The sequence below is a fragment of the Furipterus horrens genome, unplaced genomic scaffold (assembly GCF_987537825.1).
Source record: "Furipterus horrens unplaced genomic scaffold, mFurHor1.1.pri manual_scaffold_5, whole genome shotgun sequence".
Classification (NCBI taxonomy): domain Eukaryota; kingdom Metazoa; phylum Chordata; class Mammalia; order Chiroptera; family Furipteridae; genus Furipterus; species Furipterus horrens.
In genome coordinates this window covers 139,447,427-139,466,081 of record NW_028327175.1, presented here as the reverse complement: position 1 = coordinate 139,466,081, position 18,655 = coordinate 139,447,427, and the positions used below count along the sequence as shown (strand labels likewise).

The window sequence follows — 18,655 nt, the reverse complement described above, 5'->3', positions numbered from 1 at the left end:
TGCGCCGCACCCCACCCCAAACCAATGAACGCAGCCTCGGGGCCGGGCCGCCGCACCTGCCTGTTCTAGAAGCCCTCGATGGATTGATTCTCTTGTGCAGCCATTCGTGATCCATTTTCTAAAGGGATTAAAGTGAGTGCCAAGGAGAGCCTCTAGCACGTCCAAGACCGATATGGGGCTTTAAAGACACGCATTTTCGGAAATGATGAGAGACAGCCTTGTGTGAAAAATAAAATGAAAGGGGCGTACTTACGTTTTCATGCCTTTCTTAGTTTTGATTTTGAAAATTGGTTTCATGTGGCAAGCACCAGGTGTTAAAAAAACCAATTTGCACTGAACAGAGGTTCATACTGTGTCAAGCACATACCTTCGTGTTTCAAATGTACGTGTGTTGATTTTTTAAATTAGTGCTGTTTGTGACAGAGAACTGGTGAATGCTGCTGTAAAGGAATTTGTCCCGCTCCCTCCAAAAGCTAGTCAAGCCAGTTCCCACGTTCCCAGATGCAGTCCACACATGCCACACTATTCCTTAGCAAATGCAAAGGATGACAAGTGTCAGCACTTCATACAACTAGATTTAATAAGTTGTTATTACAGAAAAAAATGAAGTCCAAACTACAAAGTTAAGCAGGTGTAAGCAATAGCTGCATTGAGCTCCATGTTTAGTCACAGTACTGCAGTTCCGTACAAGCAATATTAGTCCAAGTCCCAGAGGCAGAAGCTGAGTAAGGGTTACGATAGCAAAAACAATCTGAGGACAGATAATAAAAGATACAATACATTTAAAATTAGTTGTTAGTTGAAAAACAAATACAGAGATCTTAGCTGTGAACACTCTAAAAGTTATGTCCATTATTTTGACAGCAAAAATACAAATACCTAATACTTTATACCCCAACAGAACTATATCCAGAAAAGAAAAGAGAGCAGAAGTTATCCTGTATTAGCACCCAAGTTTTCTATTTGTTGCGATTAACTTCATCGTCATACAAATTTAAACATCCCCAAATCACATATCTACTTCTTGACTCATTTTGGGGTATAATGTCAACAGCATTAATTATAAAATACTCTGTGGTAAAATGGAACACTATTGCAGCTGAGATAGAGAAGTTTGGTTATCATTAAAAAAGAAAACAGAAAATGTTAGCTGACATACCATACAAACTGGTGAAAAAGCAACAACCCATACAAATAAGCCAGATTTAACAAAAAGATACTTTTTTTTTCACTAATCTGTGACTAATCTTTCACTCAAACCTTGCAAGTAGAGATGTCACAATACTCAAATATTTAGGTAGGAGCGTTATCCAGTTAAATACCATTTTGTTGCTAATACAATAGATAAAATTAAAACTAGCAGTTATTTGCTAAATCGCATAAATGCAATACATTCTGCATTAGCCCATGCCTCGCTAACAAGCTATAAAAACACAAGATATAAGCAGAAATCTAAGCATAATCTTTATACCACTAAGCAAGAATTTTCCAATTTCGTTTCTTCTGTTCCTAATCACTTATTTGTAGTTAATGTAAAATTCCAACCAGTAATACCCAATTTGAGTTAAAATTTTACATCACGACTTGATCTAATCTATATATTATTTACAAAACTGAATATATAGAGCATACCCAAAAGCCAACTCTGGACACACGTTTCTCCAAGTTATTGATAACCTCGCCTCCGTGGCAGCGGACCTGGAAGAGGCTATCAAGGACTAGCAGAAACACACCATCTATCTAGAGCAAGTCATTGGATGTTCTGTTTACGCAACACCAGTTTTGCAGTCGTATGGTTTGTTTGTTTTCATTTTAGGTGCCATTACAATGACACGCTGCCTTAATAGCACAGCTTCCAGGTGAGGTGGGTGGGTGTTGGAGAAGAAGCAGGAGGGCAGACAGATCATGCTCAGAGTGTTGCCAGATGTGTTGCCACAATAAGGGACAATTGGGGACAAACAGGGGTCACCATAACAGGGAGCAGGTGGAAGGTGAAGGAAGACGGAGTCTGAGGCTGTCCATATACAGTGGTGACCGCTGAGAGTCCCGGGTCCACCACCCCAGCTGAATGGGGCAGCTCAGGGCAGACACCGTGACCGAAGTCTAACTACAAAGGCGGTGGTGTCCTCTCAGTGACTTCCTTTTACTGACAGACGTCACCACTGTGAATGAATGGAAAAGATGTGGCCTGGGCGAAGGGCACCGTCTCACACATGGACAGCAGTTGGTGGCAATTCACACACACGCACACACACGCACATGCACGCACACGCACACACACACACACACGACATAATGAAGAGTTAGAGGGGAAAAGCAATGAGTCATTCTGTTGACCTGGCCAGGTTCTCAACCTGGTGGTATTTCACTAGGGGTGACTTCATGATCAGAGCCACAGACTGGGCTGCACCTGGTGTTGTATAAATCCACTGTGACATCCCTAGAGAACTGTACTGTGACATCCCTAATCTCACACTAACCCACTGTAACAAAGGAAAAGGCTTGTCAAAATCTCACATGTTCTGCTCATTCTGTCATTTTATTACCCAATTATTCATTACAATTTCCAATCACTTTACATACCCAACCATTTTCATTGTTGTCACACTATTGTAAACCACATCAGCAAGTTAATACATAAAGCTTTGCATTTCAAAAAACTAGACACTTTAGTAACAATATTACAAAGGTTTTAGCTTCAAAAATAACTGAAAATGAAAAAAATAAACTTTTAAAGAATTAGCATCATAAAATTAATTTATTCCAAGTAAAAATACAAAATAATATTATGACATTGACCAGATATGAAAGTCCCTCCCAGAAACAACTCTATTAATGATTGAGAAAGCACTCCTTAAAGAAAATACGAAATAAAATGAAAAATATGTAAATATGTTTAATTTTTTTCTTAGCAAAAAATCTTTCTAAAAATAACAATGAAAATTTGTCTCAGTACAAAGGCTACATTACTATTGAAAAAATACCAGCATGAAGAAAAGGTACATATTTGACAGTAGAAAAATGATTTCAGTGAATCACAATGTCTAAAGTTTGCAATGAAAATAAATCTGCAATAAAGATTTATGCCTTTTTTCTTTTCTTTTTTTTTTTTCTATTTTTTATACAAACAGTACAAACAGTATTGCACATAACAACAAATAGTCGAGGTTAGGTTATAGCCTTCAAAAAATCGACTAGTTCAAGTGTCACATCAAGGAAAGGCCACAACAGGACCTGTGATACCCAGGGGCTTCCCAGTCAAGTTGCAGGTCAGAACACCTCTGTGTTTTAAAAAATAATTTTTTTGAAGGACCCTCTCTTTTAATATAACATTAACAACTTGGGGGCACATTTATTTACAAAACAAAAGGGAACATGTTATAATTTAATAAACTAAAAAAGTTCTCTTTAAAAAAATACAAACAGAAGAACTCTTTCACAATCCTGGTCAGTCGTGCACAATCAACGCTTAATTATAAATATACAAATTAAGGGAAAGTAGTTTCCACCATCTATTCACAACTTTCAGCACCAAATGGAGTTTATTTTTTGTAACCTATTCTTCATGACAATGTTTTTTTTTTCGCTTTCATGTTAAGCTTTATGCTGTACAATATTCCAGCTTTTTAAAAACCTCAGTGTTACTTTAGTACATGAAAGAGGGGTGCTTCTTCAAAAAGTTTTGCTTCTTTCACATAATTAGGTAGATTTCTGTAGGTTAGATATGATCTTTAATATTATAGTTATAAAGCTCTAACTTCTTCATTTTCAAAAAACACAAATAAGCATGAAAAAAATAAAGTTACCCATCTGTTAAATCATTTTTCTTGCAGAATTAAATTAATATATATTTTTCTGAATAAACTTACTTAGAAAATATCATTTTCTCTCCTATATTTCAAAATTGAGGTATTGCAAAAGATCATGTCAGTCAGAAAGCATGCCTTTTTCCTTAAAAACAAACAAACAAAAAAGTCTTCAGCCAGCTTTTGAAAACTGTCTAGAATACAAAAAGTAGTAGTGCATAACAAAATTTCTTGTACAGGTGAAAAAAACCACAAACACAGAAACAAACAAACAAACAAACAAACAGAAAACCAGAGCTGGGCTGGAAAAAAAAGCAATTGTTACCAAAAAGCCCAGAGGTAACCTCAAAAGGGGAGAATTCTAATAAGCATTTTTAATCCAGTAAAAAACTATTTTGCTTTTCCTTTTTGAAACAAACTAGAGTTTCAGAGCTGGTAATTGCAACGAAACACTGGAGAAACAAAACAGAACAGAAAACAAAAACTATTAACTTAAAGACAGCACAAGGACATCACAGCACATGAAACACAGCGATTTAAATCTGCTCTGCAGTGTCATATCCAGTCAGATTGTCCCCAGAATTCCAAAACATAGGAAGAAGATTAAAAAAAAAATTTACATAGTCTCACAATCATTGTGTGTGTTTATATATTACTATCTGCAGCCCAAGAGTGAATGCTAAAAAAATGTCCATGGTAGTATTAGCAGGTCTTAATTCTATTCAAGCTTTACAGGATAAATCCAGGGAATTAAGTAGTTAATTTCTTACGCAGACAATCAGCCCTGCCCAGGCCATCTTATGTTGTACAGACATTTCTTTAGCATCACCATCACGCAACTTTCTTAAAATGTGCCTAGTTTGTCAATCTGACAACTTATCTCTATATACTGTATATATTCCTAGTGTTTGTAAGCTAAGATGAGCTCTTTGGTTTTCTGGACAAGGTTCTGAAGCTATGTAAAATGGTGCAAGCACTAGGAGATTGTAACTAAGAGCTCATGTGTTAGTTAATAGTATACCAGTTATGAACTGTCAAGTTCATTAATGTCTGACACAGAGGCTTTAAACAGTTAAGTTTGATCACAGTTAGACATAATCACTTTACTATATAAAATAAATTGCACAATATATAACAGAGCACCGCAAAGTACTTCATCTACCATCCACAAATTTGCTTTAAGAATATCCTACACCTAGGTTTTATATTGGTTGTAATATAGGTCATTCTGTTATGGGCTCTTCCTAATTTCAGAAGCATTCCATTTATTGAGGCATGCCTTCCTCCGGTCAATTACCAATTCTTTGAATTTAAAAAAAAATCTTTAAAAAAAATCAGTATTTTATAGCTTATATAGATTCTTAATTTGTGCATTGTGGGAAGGTTTTATACTAGACATTGGATATAAAATTTATTGCATGCAGCAACCTGATTAAGTAAACATGCAATCAGAAATAGTGACCTTCCATTGAAGCTTTCTGAAGTCTATTCCGATCTCCTTTCGGCAGCTGATTCTATCCCTAAATCACAAAAGTGTGTTGTTGGGTATTTTTTTTTCATTGATACCTTAGCCTGAATAGAGTATTATGGTATTAATAATACCACTTTAATAGCAGCAAAAGCTATTGCAGCATAAATTTACATAACACTAAAAGATCTAACCAAAATCCTCAGCAAAATAAAAATCAAACATGAAGGAAAAATAAGGATTCAGCTTATGAGGTATCCTTACATGTCAAAACAGAGCGCAACTAAAGGCTTATTTTCATTAAGGGTGATCCTTACTCTAAATGACCCCAACTAACGACTGCTGAATTGTTGTGAAGTTTTTGCTACATCTGCCACCTACTCACGAGTATTACCTTTGGTAAGTCTTCTCCTAGTGGCAACTCTCTAAATTTCTGAAAATAAGTGCATGCTCCAGTTCAGAACCGATCGGAACAACAACAACACAACACCAACAAACGAAAAAAATCACAGACGTCAACCTGATGGCTGCTGATGAGCACGGCAGTCTATGCACTGTCACGGGTGACAGATCAGGTGTAAGAAATAAGGTACCAAGCAGACAAAGGTGTGAATCAAAGTGCAAATCAGTACCGTTAGACACTCTGCAATTCTGCATTATACTGGACATTGAGTTCAGTAATATGACTGTAAATAATAATAATAATAATAATAAAAAGACCCATTTCTTCTTTAAAAATCAAGAACAAATGCACAGATTTCCAGAACACTGTAAGCCCTGAGGCAGCGCCCTCTCTTTTCCCTCTTCGTTATCTACTCCAGTACTTGTGGCCGGGTCTGCCCTGGGCTCAGCTCCAGCGGAACGGGACGTGACGAGGGCGGTCGCCGCCCTCCTTCACCAGCGGTTTGTGGAACTCCCGCCCGGCGCGGGAGTGTATGCTCGCCCAGCAGTATTCGCAGTAATACTGCAGACAGGTGACGTTGGCACAGAAGAACGGGGCGAACTTCCCACCACAGCGCGTGCCCTGGCACTCGTCACACATCTGATCATCCAGCACGTATGGCTTCACTTCCACCTGGACGCAAAGAGGAAAGACAGGAAAAGGTTTAGCAAAGCTTCCTCGTATTTCTTCCTTTCCGGAGTTTACAGTACGGCTCAAGGAGATGTCTCAGTCCGAGGCCGCTAGGAATTCAGCTTGTATCAGACAGTAGCCGAGAGTGTGATTGCAGGCAGTCTTACCTCGATAGGTGCTTCTGGGGGCTCGGTCTGAGCGCCTGTGAAGTGTGCTCACACACACACACACACACACACACGCGCGCGCGTCTCTGCCTGGAAGATGGGCATACAGTGTCCGCCGCAAAGCGTGCTGGTTCGGATGAAGAGAGGGAGCACACGTGAAATCACCTGAGCGGAACCCTGAAGGCCAGGCAGCACCTGACAATGCGGGGACAAGGAAGAGCATTTCCGGGAGAGGAACCAGCTAGGACAAAGCCTGGATGCAGGCAAACGCAGGGCACACACTTGGGGAAGGGTGGGGAGGGGCCGGGGTGGGGTGGGGTGTCACACTGGGGTCAGCAGGACAGGCTGCGGAGCTATACTGCCATGGGCTCTGGGCTTCGAATTTTAACCACAAGGCTGAGAAACCAGTACTGTACCCAGTGTGCTGGAGGGAAAGAGGGAACTGGTGAGATGTTAAGAAGCTACACTGGAAAAAATAAAAATAAAAAGAAGCTACATTCATAATTGAGGCTTCAAAAAAAGTATTTTTGACTTTATTGCCTTAATCTCCCCCAAGACTGAGAACTTCAATAGAGGAGAACTTGGCATCACAGTGCTTCGGGGGGGATTCCATACTCTAAATGAAGCAAGCCCAACAAAACTTACCTTCCCCCCACGTCCCCTTCCCCTAGAACCTCAGAAAAGGAACATCATTAATGGTTTCATCTCAAATGGTAGAAATTAGCATGAAGGTGACAAATCAGGCTCCTTCTCACACCGACCTCCAGAGCCATTCTAAGAGAGAGCAACCACCGTGGTCACTGGGGCCATGGTGACAAGGAGCCACCATTGTTTGCCATGCCTCTGCATGTAGCCAGGAGGTCCCTGGCAGGCACGAGGTGAGCAGGAAAGATGGGGACGGCCTTGGATTAAACACTCTGCTTCCCTGGTTCTCCTTCCCTCCTGAGGCCCCTCTGCTGGCCTCTGCTCTGTCTCCAGCCATGGGTTCCAGTGCACAGGTCCACTGGCCAGACAGACATTCCTACTGGAAAATCCACTGAGAAGACCTGTGCCACATCCTGGTTACCCAGGGGGAAAAAATGTCTCTACTCTGGCTATAGTTCCCTTCCTCCTACTTCTTCATCCTCAACCTGAAAGGTAGTAAATGGGCTTCTTAGAGATCTCTCACATTCGCCTCTGCATGATAATTAGAAATGGAGTAGGGTTCTGGGGTCATCTGCCTGGGTTCAAATCTAGTTAGTAGCTTTGCAACCTTGGGCAAATTTCTCAGACACTCTGAGCCTCTGTTTCCTCTCCTGTACACTGGAGGAAAAGAATAGTTCTTACTTTATACGGTTCCTATGAGGATTAAATGAATTAAATCATACAATGCACACAGCAGGGCGCCTGGCACATCATAAACACCAGGCATAGTTATCATCCCTACTACTTCCTCTCTAGTCCAGGCCATTGCAGCATGCACCTGGGTGTGTTCAATTCTGATGGCTTCAGCATCGACCGCCTACCTCCAGGGCTTCCCGGGTTCAATCCTTCTATGCACATGTTGACATTTCCATAGCCTCCTCAAAAGCCAGATTCTCCACAGCCCAGCAGCCTTAGTACAACAGGTACTCCCCGTCTCCTGTGGCTCAGTTATAGGCCACAGACTTCATAATTTGTCTTGATCTCTCTCCTAACCAGTTCCCAACTCAAACTCCACCTGGTTTTTATTTTTACTTGCACTTTCTTCCTACCTTAAATGCTCTCCTTTAATGCCCAGCCCACCCGACAATTTCATGTACCAAATGAGGTCTAGTCTTTCTTATACTTTCCTCTCTTAAGATAAAAGTAACCAACTCAGTGGCATTTAATATGCTCACGGTGTTGTACAACCACCACCTCTATCTCGTTTCAAAACATTTTCATCACCCCGAAAGGAAACCCTGATACCCACTAAGCAATTTGCTCACCCGCCTCTCCCTGGAAACAACCAATCTACTTTCTGTCTCTAAAAATTTTCCTATTCTGGATATTTTCTTTTATTTTCAAACTATAAGAGAAATTTTATTTTGAAAAATCACAGAGGTGGAAGTGATCCGAAGAAATGGGCCTAGGAAACAAGTTACAGGTGCAAAAGAAGGGGCCTCTGGAACTTAGGAGAGAGGAAGGTAAAGGTAATGCACCTGGGGGTGGGGGCGAGATGGAGGATGGGAAAGGCGCAGGTGTGCTCCTGGGAGGAAGAGTGCTATTCTGGATATTTGATATAAACGGAATCACATATGTGACCTTTTGTATCTGGCTTCTTTCACTTAAATATTTTGAGTTTCATTCATGTTGTAGCATGCAACAGTATTCCATTCCTTTTTATGACTGAATAATATCCCATTACACATATATGTATATAACACATTTTGTTTATCCACTCATTCACTGATGGAATTTTGGGTTGTTTCCCCCTTTTGGCTATTGTGAATGGTGCTGCTATAAAAGTATGTGCATATTTTTGTTTGAATACCTGTTTTCAATTCTTCTGAGTATATACCTAGGAGTAGAATTGCTGGGGCAGGCAATTCTGTTGAACTTTTTGAAGAACTGCCACATTGTTTTCCACAGAGGCTGCACCATTTTATATTCCCACCAGCAATGTACCAGGGTTCAAAGTGTTCTACCTACTCACTAAGACTTGCTGTTTTCCACTTCTGTGATTACTGCCATCCTAGGAGGTATGAAGAGGTACCTCACTGTGGTTTTGATTTCCATTCCCCTACTGACTAATGACTTTGAGCATCTTTTTCATGTGCTTAGTAGCCATTTGTATATCTTCTTTGAAGAAAGGTTTATTTCAAATCCTTGGCTCATTTTCTAATTTTGTTTGTCTTTTTGTTGTTGAGCTGCAAGAATTCTTTACATATGCTAGATACTAGGCTTTTATCAACATATGATTTGGAAATATTTCCTATTTGTAGGTTATATTTCACTTTCCTGATAATGCCTTTTGATGCATAAAAGTTTTTATTTTGATGAAGTCCAATTTATCTATTGTTTTTGTTGCTTCTCTTTTTGATGTCATCTAAGAATCTACTGCCAAATCTAAGGTCATGAAGATTTACCCCTATATTTCTTCTAAGAATTTCATGGTTTTAACTCCTACATTTAGGTTGATGAATATTGAGTCAATTTTGTATATAGTGTAAGGAAGGGGTCTCTGTCAACCTTTTGCACATGGATATCCACCATTTGTTGAAGATACTATTCTTGACCCACTGAATGGTCTTAGCAATCTTGTCAAAAATCAATTTGAGGCCCAGACTTCCTTAACTATTTCAGTCCCCCAGGGATCTATTCCTTCCTCCTTTAGAGTTAATACTTCACATCGCTTCCCTGGCGTTTCCTATTTATAGTCCTGCATTGGTTAGCATCTCTCATAAGCCTCGAGCAGAGTCCTGGAGCAGGACAGGACCATGGTGGATCTGGGGAAGGATATGTCTGCAGAGATTATGGACTCCTGAGGGAAGGAAGCTACAGGGTCACCAGTGCATCTAACCTGGCCTCATCTCCCTGCATCTGAAGGCCAAGAAGGAGCCAACAAGGTAGAAGGAATCCTCTGTGCCTTGAGGCTGGAGGACTAAAGTGGAGGCATGGTGGGCAGGGAACAGGCAGCAGCCTTCTTTTCCATCTCAGGCCATGAGCTGAGGACTGCTTTGCTTCTAACACCAGGTAGACGCCAATACTCAGGGTGTCCCAGCAACCAGATCTGAGCCCCAGTAAGCCCAGAAAAGGGGACCCAGTAGTCAGAGAGAAGATTGGTCCGAACGAATAGAATTCACACTCAGCAGAAGAGGCAGCATGCTGGAGGAGAAAGACAATAGCCACATACAGCATATTCTAAAACAAACAAACCGGTTGCTTTTGCTTAGGTATAAAAACAGTATTGTGGTTATGTGGGCTTTTTTCTCTCAGGTTTTTTAAGAGCCTAAATTACTTTTTAAATAGAGGTTAAAGTCATAAAAAACTAACTATGTTAAAGTGAACAATCCAGGGGCGTTTTAATATACTCACAATGTTGTGTAACCGCCATCTCTACACAGTTTCAAGACATTTTCATCACCTCAAAGGAAACCTTGTACTCTCGGTTTTGTTTATCAAATAACTCTTTTTAAGAGACATTACTGAAGTATTTAACTGAATTATTTCAGGATAAAGTTATATGGTGTCAGGGATCTGCTTCAAATTAATCTGGGGTGAGGATCTGCTTCAAAATAATCTGGGGTGAGGATGGGTGAGTGAGTAGAGGTGTCGATGAAAGAGGTTGGTTACAAGTTGATGATTATTGAAACTGGATGATGGGGTTCGTTATATTCTCCTCTATACTTTTGAATGTATTAAAATGTTTTTATTAGTAAGAAGCTAAAATATTTAACTGTGATTTTTTGACTAAGTTATCAGATGAATTGAAGAGAGGATATCACTGCTGAGATCCAGTCTAGTGGCCTAAAAGAGCAAGTGGAAGAAATATTTCAAAGCTCTGGAAAAAAAATAATTTAGAGAGAGACTTCTGGCCAAGATGGAGGCATAGACAGACACGCAACATCCCCCTCCACAACTAAGAAGGAATACAACTACCTTAAAACTAGAGACAACCAGAAGTTCCAGAAAATCGAGCTGCATGGAAGTCCAACAAACAAAGATATAAAGAAGAAATACTCATCCAGACAGGTAGGAGGGGCGGAGCCAGGGTGGGGAGGACATGGTGTGGTGGTGGCGGTGGCAGCAGCAGCAGCAGCAGGCTGGTGGAAGGTAGTCGCACATTTTAAAAAGTTGGGAGGGACATCTGGGGAGTGCTCCCAGCACCAGACCAGACCATGCAGCTCATGGTTCCATTGCCGGCGAAAATAAAGGCTCATTGCTTCTGACTGTGCAAACCAGTGGGGGTTGGGGCAGAGGAAGAAACTGCCAGTCTCTCATCAGAGTCCACTTGTTTAAAGGGCCCCCACAGTCCTAGAACATCCACAGACCCACCCACTCTGGGAACAATGGCCAGGGCAACAGCTAGAGAGGCACCAGTCCCATATGGAAGTTGGAGAAGTGCCTGAAAAAGGGGTGAGTGCTGAGCAAGTGGCATTGTTCCCTCTCAGCCCCCCCAATACAGTGCCACAAGATGGTGAAACAGGTCGCCCGTACTGATGAATACCTAAGGCTCCGCCCCTTACAATGTAATAGGTTTGACAACTCTACCTAAGACCCAGAGGCAAACAAATGCAGGAGCCTGTCAAGATGAGGAGACAGAGAAATACGGCCCAAAAGAGGGAACGAATCAAGGTTCCAGTGGAAGAACTAAGTGACAAGGAGATAGTAAACCCAAAAGAAGAGGAGATAGCCAACCTAACAGATGCAGAGTTCAAAACACTGGTGAAAAAGATGCTCACAGGCTTGACAGATATGCTTAAGTATGGTAAACACATAAGGGAAGAAGTGAAGGCTATGCTAAATGAAATGAAGGAAAATCCACACAAAACCAATGATGAAAGGAAGGAAACTGGGGTTCAAATCAATGATTTGGAACATAAGAAAGAAAATAAAAGTCAACTAGTATAGAATGAGGACACATGAATTGAAAAAAAATGATAAGAGGATTAGGAACCTCTGGGACAACTTTAAATGTGCCAACATCCAAATCATAGGGGTACCAGAAGGAGAAGAGGGAGAGCAAGAAATAGAAAGCTTATGTGAAAAAATAATAAAGGAAAACTTCCAAAATTTGGAGAAAGAAGTAGACATACAAGTCTAAGAAGCACAGAGAGTCCCAAACAAGCAAGACCCAAAGAGGACCACACCAAGACACATCATAATTAAAATGCTAAAGGTTCAAGATAAAGAGAGAATCTTAAAAGCAGCAAGAGAAAAGCAGAGAGTTACCAACAAAGGGGTGCCTATAAGCTCTTAGCAGATCTCTCAAAAGAAACTTTGCAGGGAAGAAGAGACTGGCAAGAAGTATTTCAAGTGATGAAAAGCAAGGACCTACAACCAAGATTACTCTATCCAGCAAAGCTATCATTTGGAATGGAAGGGCAGATAAAGTGCTTCCCAGACAAGGTAAAGCTAAAGGAATTCATCATCACCAAGCCATTATTATATAAAATGTTAAAGGGACTTATTTAAGAAAAAGAAGAGCAAAACTATGAACATTAAAATGACAACAAACTCACAACTATCAACAACTGAATCTAAAAAATAAAAAAATCCAATTAAGCAAACCAGAATAGGAACAGAATCATAGGAATGGGGATCATTTGGAGGGTTATCAGCTGGGAGGGGGAAGTGGGAGAAATGGGGAAATAGTGCAGGGACTAAGAAGCATAATTGGTTGGTACAAAATAGGGGGAAGTTAAGAATAATATAGAAAAGGGTGAAGCCAAAGAACTTATATGCATGACTCATGGACATGAACTAAGTGGGGTGGGATTGCTAGAGGGACATGGGGTACTGGGAAGAGGGGAGCAAAGGGGAAAAAAATTAGGACTACTGTAACAACATAATCAATAAAATATACTTAAAAAATAATTTAGAAAAGTAAATAATGAGAGAAAAGGTAAGGAATTTTAGACTAGATCCAGGAGAACCTAATATATAAATTACAAAAGTTCTAGAAGAAAGAAAAGGAATGAGGAAAGGTGCAAGTCCAGAACTGCATATCAAAAATACCACCAGGCCCAGTCTAGACTGATGAGAAAAACAGACCACTTGGTAAAGAGAAAATGTTGCATGCTTCCAAGTGAAAAGAGCTAGTTACTATCTCCTGCAAAGGAAAGAAACAAACTGGCATCAGACTTATTACCTGCAATATTGGAAGCCAGAACACCAAGAAACATTACCTATTAGGCTGAGAGAAAAAGACATCCAAAAAGCCTGTATCTAGTCAAGATACCATTTCTCTGTCAAGACTTGTAAGAAAATTAGTAGCTTAGTAGCTTTATGATATTTTAGGAATAAAAATGAAGGAAATATTCTATTCACATTTGTAACAAAAATTATAATTTACTTAGAATGAATCAAACCATAAAGACACAGGGCCCATTGAAGAAATGTTTAAGTATTAAAAAAAAAAAAAAATCTTAAAAAAAATCCCAACTAGGTCTATATGTACAAATTAAGGGCAAGGTAGCCTTTTTAATATGGACTAAGGACCTGGCTGGGTAGGTCAGTTGGTTAGAGCATCACCCCGATACACCAAGGTAGCAAGTTCAATCCCCAGCCAGGGCATACAGAGGATTCAACCAATGAATGCATACATAAGCAGAACAACAAATCAATTTTTCTTTCATCCTTCCTCTCTCTTGCTAAAAAAGCAATAAATTAAAAAAGAAAAGGACTAGAATCCTAGAAGCTTCAGTAGAAATATATTAAACTATGTAAAAATAAAATACATTTATAAGTGTCAAAAGGTACTACAAGAAAAGTCAATAGGCAAATGATGAATTTAGAAGAAATTAGATTATTATTTATATTATACAAAGAACTCTTAAAAACTGGCCAGAAGAAAACATATAACACAGTGGAAATATGGGTAGAGAATAATTCATAAAAGATTTCAAAGGCAATCCACGTGAAAAGATTTTCGCATTGGTTAGTAGTCAGGGAAAAGAAAATTAATATCAGTTTGTTCTCATCAGACTGGCAAATATTTAAGAGGTGATAACTACTTATCACTTGCTGATAGAAATGTGACTTGCCATGACATTTTTAAAAAGCAAACAAGGAAATTATTAAAATTAAAAAAATATATCTTTGACCCAATAATCCCACTGTTGGTTGTTGCTAATGGTATAACCCCAATGCTTGGAAATACAACCACTATACATGAGTTCACATGTAAAGTATATTTACTGAAGAATTGCCAAAAACGGCAAAAAACTAGAAACAAAGTAAATGGTTGAATAAAATGTGATATACATCTACCCTCCATGGAATATCATGCAGTCATAGAGAAGACTGAATTTGTGCTCAACCTGTTGATTTAAAAGAATTTCCACAACATGGGGATGTTAAGATCAAGTGAAATGATGGATACAAACTCCTCTGGCAAACTGTAAAACACTGAACAAATATAGGGTCAAGACTTGTGCTGATATTTGAAAATGCAATCTGAATAAAACAGCACCTTTGGTCTATGCAGCTTCCAGCTGAGCTCGGCAACAATGCGCTTTCCCAGTTGAGGGGTTGGGTCAGCACAGTGCTCACTGCAGCAGATGTGCCAGGAAGCTCCACTGTGACGGCCTCCAGGCCAGAGGCACACAGGGATGCCTTATTTAACCGCCTTCCTCAGGGGCTAACAAATTCCTCATAAGCTGCTTTTCCAGAGAGGGGACATTTTTTGTTTTTGGTGCTAAAACATCTTGAATTTTGATGTTTTTTTGACAGAAATCTTCCTAAAATGTAGTATTTGTTCTGCCCCGTCTTAAGCAAGGAATATTATGAATGTTCTTTATAGTAGTGCCAGATAGCACAATGCAGTTTTCTCTTTTTTTTTTGGTCACCCCTTACAAAATCTGTCTGCTGCCACTTCTAATAATACCTTTCACTGACCCTTTACAAATTTGCAACTTCCTATCATTTTCGATTGGACTGAAAATCTAGATAATCAAGTTTGTTAAGACTTGCATATTACATGGCAGTAATCAGAGTCAATAAGACTCTGAATAAAACCAAAAAGTAAAGGGTGTGGCCTTCGGATCACTGTGGTGCTCTCAGAGGGCTGCCTTCCAGAGGCATGAGTGGCGCTGTTACTGCAAAGCTGCTTCCAGCACCTCCACGCAAGGTGTTGATCCAAAGAGTAGAGCCTTGCCCAAAAGATATGGCAGATAACACGACTAAAAATGACCCACAAACACAGATGTGCACGTTGGCTACCACAAGCTCTCCAAGAGCAAACAGGATCTTTGACAAATTAAATCAACAAACAGAAGCCAGCTGCATGAAGGACATTGTAGTCAGGCGGTTCTGTGTTAAGAACGAGTGTTTTTTGGCTCAAATGGATTCACTCATTTGACTAATATTTATGGAGTGCCTACCATATTAAAAACTGAATTACAATGGAGAATGAGACACAGTTCTTACCTAAAATAATTTATGGTCTGAGTGTTTCTTAAAGGCACTCTCAATCCATTTGCTGTTTTCGCCATATCCTAACGTCATCTGTATTATGTGACGTATTACTTGACTATCCAAATCAATTCCATTTTCTTCCATACGCAGATGTATAACTATTAAAATGAACATGTGTTTCTCTGTTAACCATCTAAAGCACCTGCAGTATCATTAAGTTATGCCACTTCAGAGACACCAACTCACTGGCATCACATTACTGATCTATACTACCACTCAAGTCCAAGTACCAGAACCCAACACAGAGCCAATCACATCACCAAACTGACCCTCTGCTTCCAAGGGATCTGCAGGCACAGAAGGATGCAGACTTCCTAGAGAGACATTTGAGTTCATACCACACCCCTAGTGGAGGTGACCACGCCCAAGGATGCTGAGGGTATGTGTAACCTATTGATAAGTTGGTAACCATTAAGGAAAAGGAGGACTGATGTGAAACCCTGGATAAGTGGCTATCAGATGACAGATCAAGGGAATAATACATTTAGAATGACACAAAGAGAAAGTCATACTTTAACACACTGATTTCAATGCTGACATTGTTTTGTCTCTAACAAGCTAGAGAAAATAGTTCTCTCTGCAGTCATCTTGATATCAGTTAGCAAAATCACCTCCCAAAGTAAATGAAGCAATGGCTAAACAGTTTTTGGTGGAACAAAGGAGGTATCTAGGGAGGCCATAAACTATTCACAGGTACAGAATTCCCTCTCCTTGGACCTGAAAGATTGGAGTGGTGGGAAGGGAGGCATTAGCCAAGGCCAGACTCAGTTACAGGTTATGTCAAGGACACCTAAAGGCTGGTCCCTGCTGCAGTCTGCCCTTCGGTGACAGGAAGAAAACAAGAACCCTGTCAGATACCTAGCCATCCCAAGTCAGGGAAGGGATGCGTAAAGGTGGCTGGAAGCTGAGCAGAAGCAGAGATTTCAGAGATGGAGAAAGAGTGGACGACCTGGAGAAAGAGGCTGAGTAAAGAGGTATAACTGAACAGGGATACATGTAAAGGCTTGCCCAGAAGTCAGGTAGGCCATTTCTTGTCATCTAGAGCAACATGCTTCCTGGAAACATACTTTTTATCTGGTGTGCTCAACGCTTTTAAATATATGTGCTTCTAATGTTCTTGGTATGTGTCACAGAGTACAACTACCCTAATGACCACAGTCACCGTGTCACCATTCCCACTAAACAAAGACCCTTTATAGTTGTTAAAGCAGACCCTGCACCAGCAGGCAATACTAAGAATGTTTAAACATACATTTTTAGTTTTTCAACTGACTATACGCTGGAATCCTGCTGTTTAGAAAGCAGATGACAGATGCCTAGGAAATGAAAGCGGCAACGCGAAAATAATTTTTCCTTAGCAACAAAGTTATCCACAACCTTCCAGATTTAGCAAGTTCAGTTATTAATTTAATTTTTTAAAGATTTTATTTATTTTTAGAGACACGGGAACGGAGGGAGAAAGAGAGGAAGAGAAACAGCAACATGAGAAAGCAACAGCAGTGTGAGAGTGAAACTTTGTTGCCTCTCACACATGCCCCAACCAGGGACCGAACCCACAACACAGGCATGTGCCCTGACCAGGGATCGAACCAGCCACCTTTTGGTTTGTGGAACGACACCCAACCAACTGAGCCGCACAAGTCAGGGCCAGTTTTTAATTTTAGAAGCAATTTGAGATAGATCAAAAAAAAAAAAAAAAAAAAAAAAACAGAGGGAAAATGGTTTGGATTTCATTTTCTTTTTTCCCTTTCAAAGGATGGGACTTACCATCTTTCACATTTTCAGGTGCTAGGGGCAGAAAGATTTAAAAATCAATCTTGTACCCTTCCCACAGTTCAGAAGTGCCATGTGTGCTAATGCTGACACTGTGGCCATATGTACATGGAGCGCGGAAGAGCTGGGAGTGCCCCGTTTGGCCTTAAGATAGCTTTTTTGTGCCAGCTGATGGTACCCTGCACAATCCATAGATTCAGTCTTAGTCTGGTTTCCTTCCAGTCACTTGGGAGTGGGGCTGGAGGTAAAGATGTAAATCAGCCCCAACCAATTTCTAATAGCAGAAGAGTGTATTGTGTGGAGAACACAGGGTAAGAAAATCATTAAAAACTGTGAAATGTACAACTGCCATGTCATCACCCCCCACCTGACTCTTTCCATTCACAGTCTTGCAGGCCTCAGTTTCCCCTACCCTATGGGAGGTTTGGACCAGCCTCTCCAAATAAGAATAAACACTCACCAAGAAATTACTAACTGACCAATAGCCTCTAACTTCTGGGGTTAAAGAATTTGAATGTCCTACTAAGATATCACCCCTAAGATATGGGATGATGGTGTTTTCCCCATTAGTAATCTCATAAATAGCCCTGATACTCAAATAAGAGCAGAAAAGAACATTTAAACACTCTAAAGAGTTTTCATATAAAATTATCACAATTCTAAGAGAGAAGACATAAAAAGAGAGAACAGTACAGGAGAGATCAGAGGTTAAGACTAGGAAGGAGAGACAGGACAAAAAGTTTCCATGCCATTTAGAGAAGAGAATCATCTTTCACACTTCCTTTAGATGACCCAAACTTCGTTTAAAAAAAAAAAAAATTCTAGTCAAAGGCTCTGAGATTCCCAGTGCTTCAAAATAAGCTCAGGTAGGATTAGTTCTAACAATACTTGAACTCACTTCTGGGTGTTGATTCTTCTCAGCCATAGCTACAGCTGAGAAGCTTTCAAGCCAGATCAAGGCAGGGGTCAATAACAGCAGCTAAATCAAGGCTGGGTTATGGGAGTCCCGGACTAAGACAAGGAGCAGACATGGTCTGGGGACAGGTCATCAGAACCCTCACTTCTTTTGCTGTTGAGTCATCCTGTGAATTCCAACTGGGGCCAGGGACTAAGTGTAGTATTATCCGTACTTCTGTCAGTATGGTTACTGGGTCATGTTAATCTTCATGCAGGCTAAAAATATAAAGCCTTTGATGGCCTTTAGCTAAAATTGAGGTCTAATGTGTTT

At 40.1% G+C, this 18,655-nt stretch overlaps 1 protein-coding gene across 3 annotated transcripts in view; it reads right to left on the bottom strand.

Moving 5' to 3' along the window:
- Nucleotides 1-562: 562 nt before the first annotated feature.
- Nucleotides 563-18,655, bottom strand: part of CPEB3 (cytoplasmic polyadenylation element binding protein 3) — a 155,976-nt gene continuing 137,883 nt past the window's right edge. For all 3 annotated transcript variants that reach the window (XM_090277972.1, XM_090277970.1, XM_090277971.1), the window contains one exon: nucleotides 563-6,349. In XM_090277972.1, the coding sequence (XP_090134098.1) occupies nucleotides 6,122-6,349 (228 nt within the window). In that variant the 3' untranslated portion in view covers nucleotides 563-6,121. The remainder of the gene's footprint in view (nucleotides 6,350-18,655) is intronic.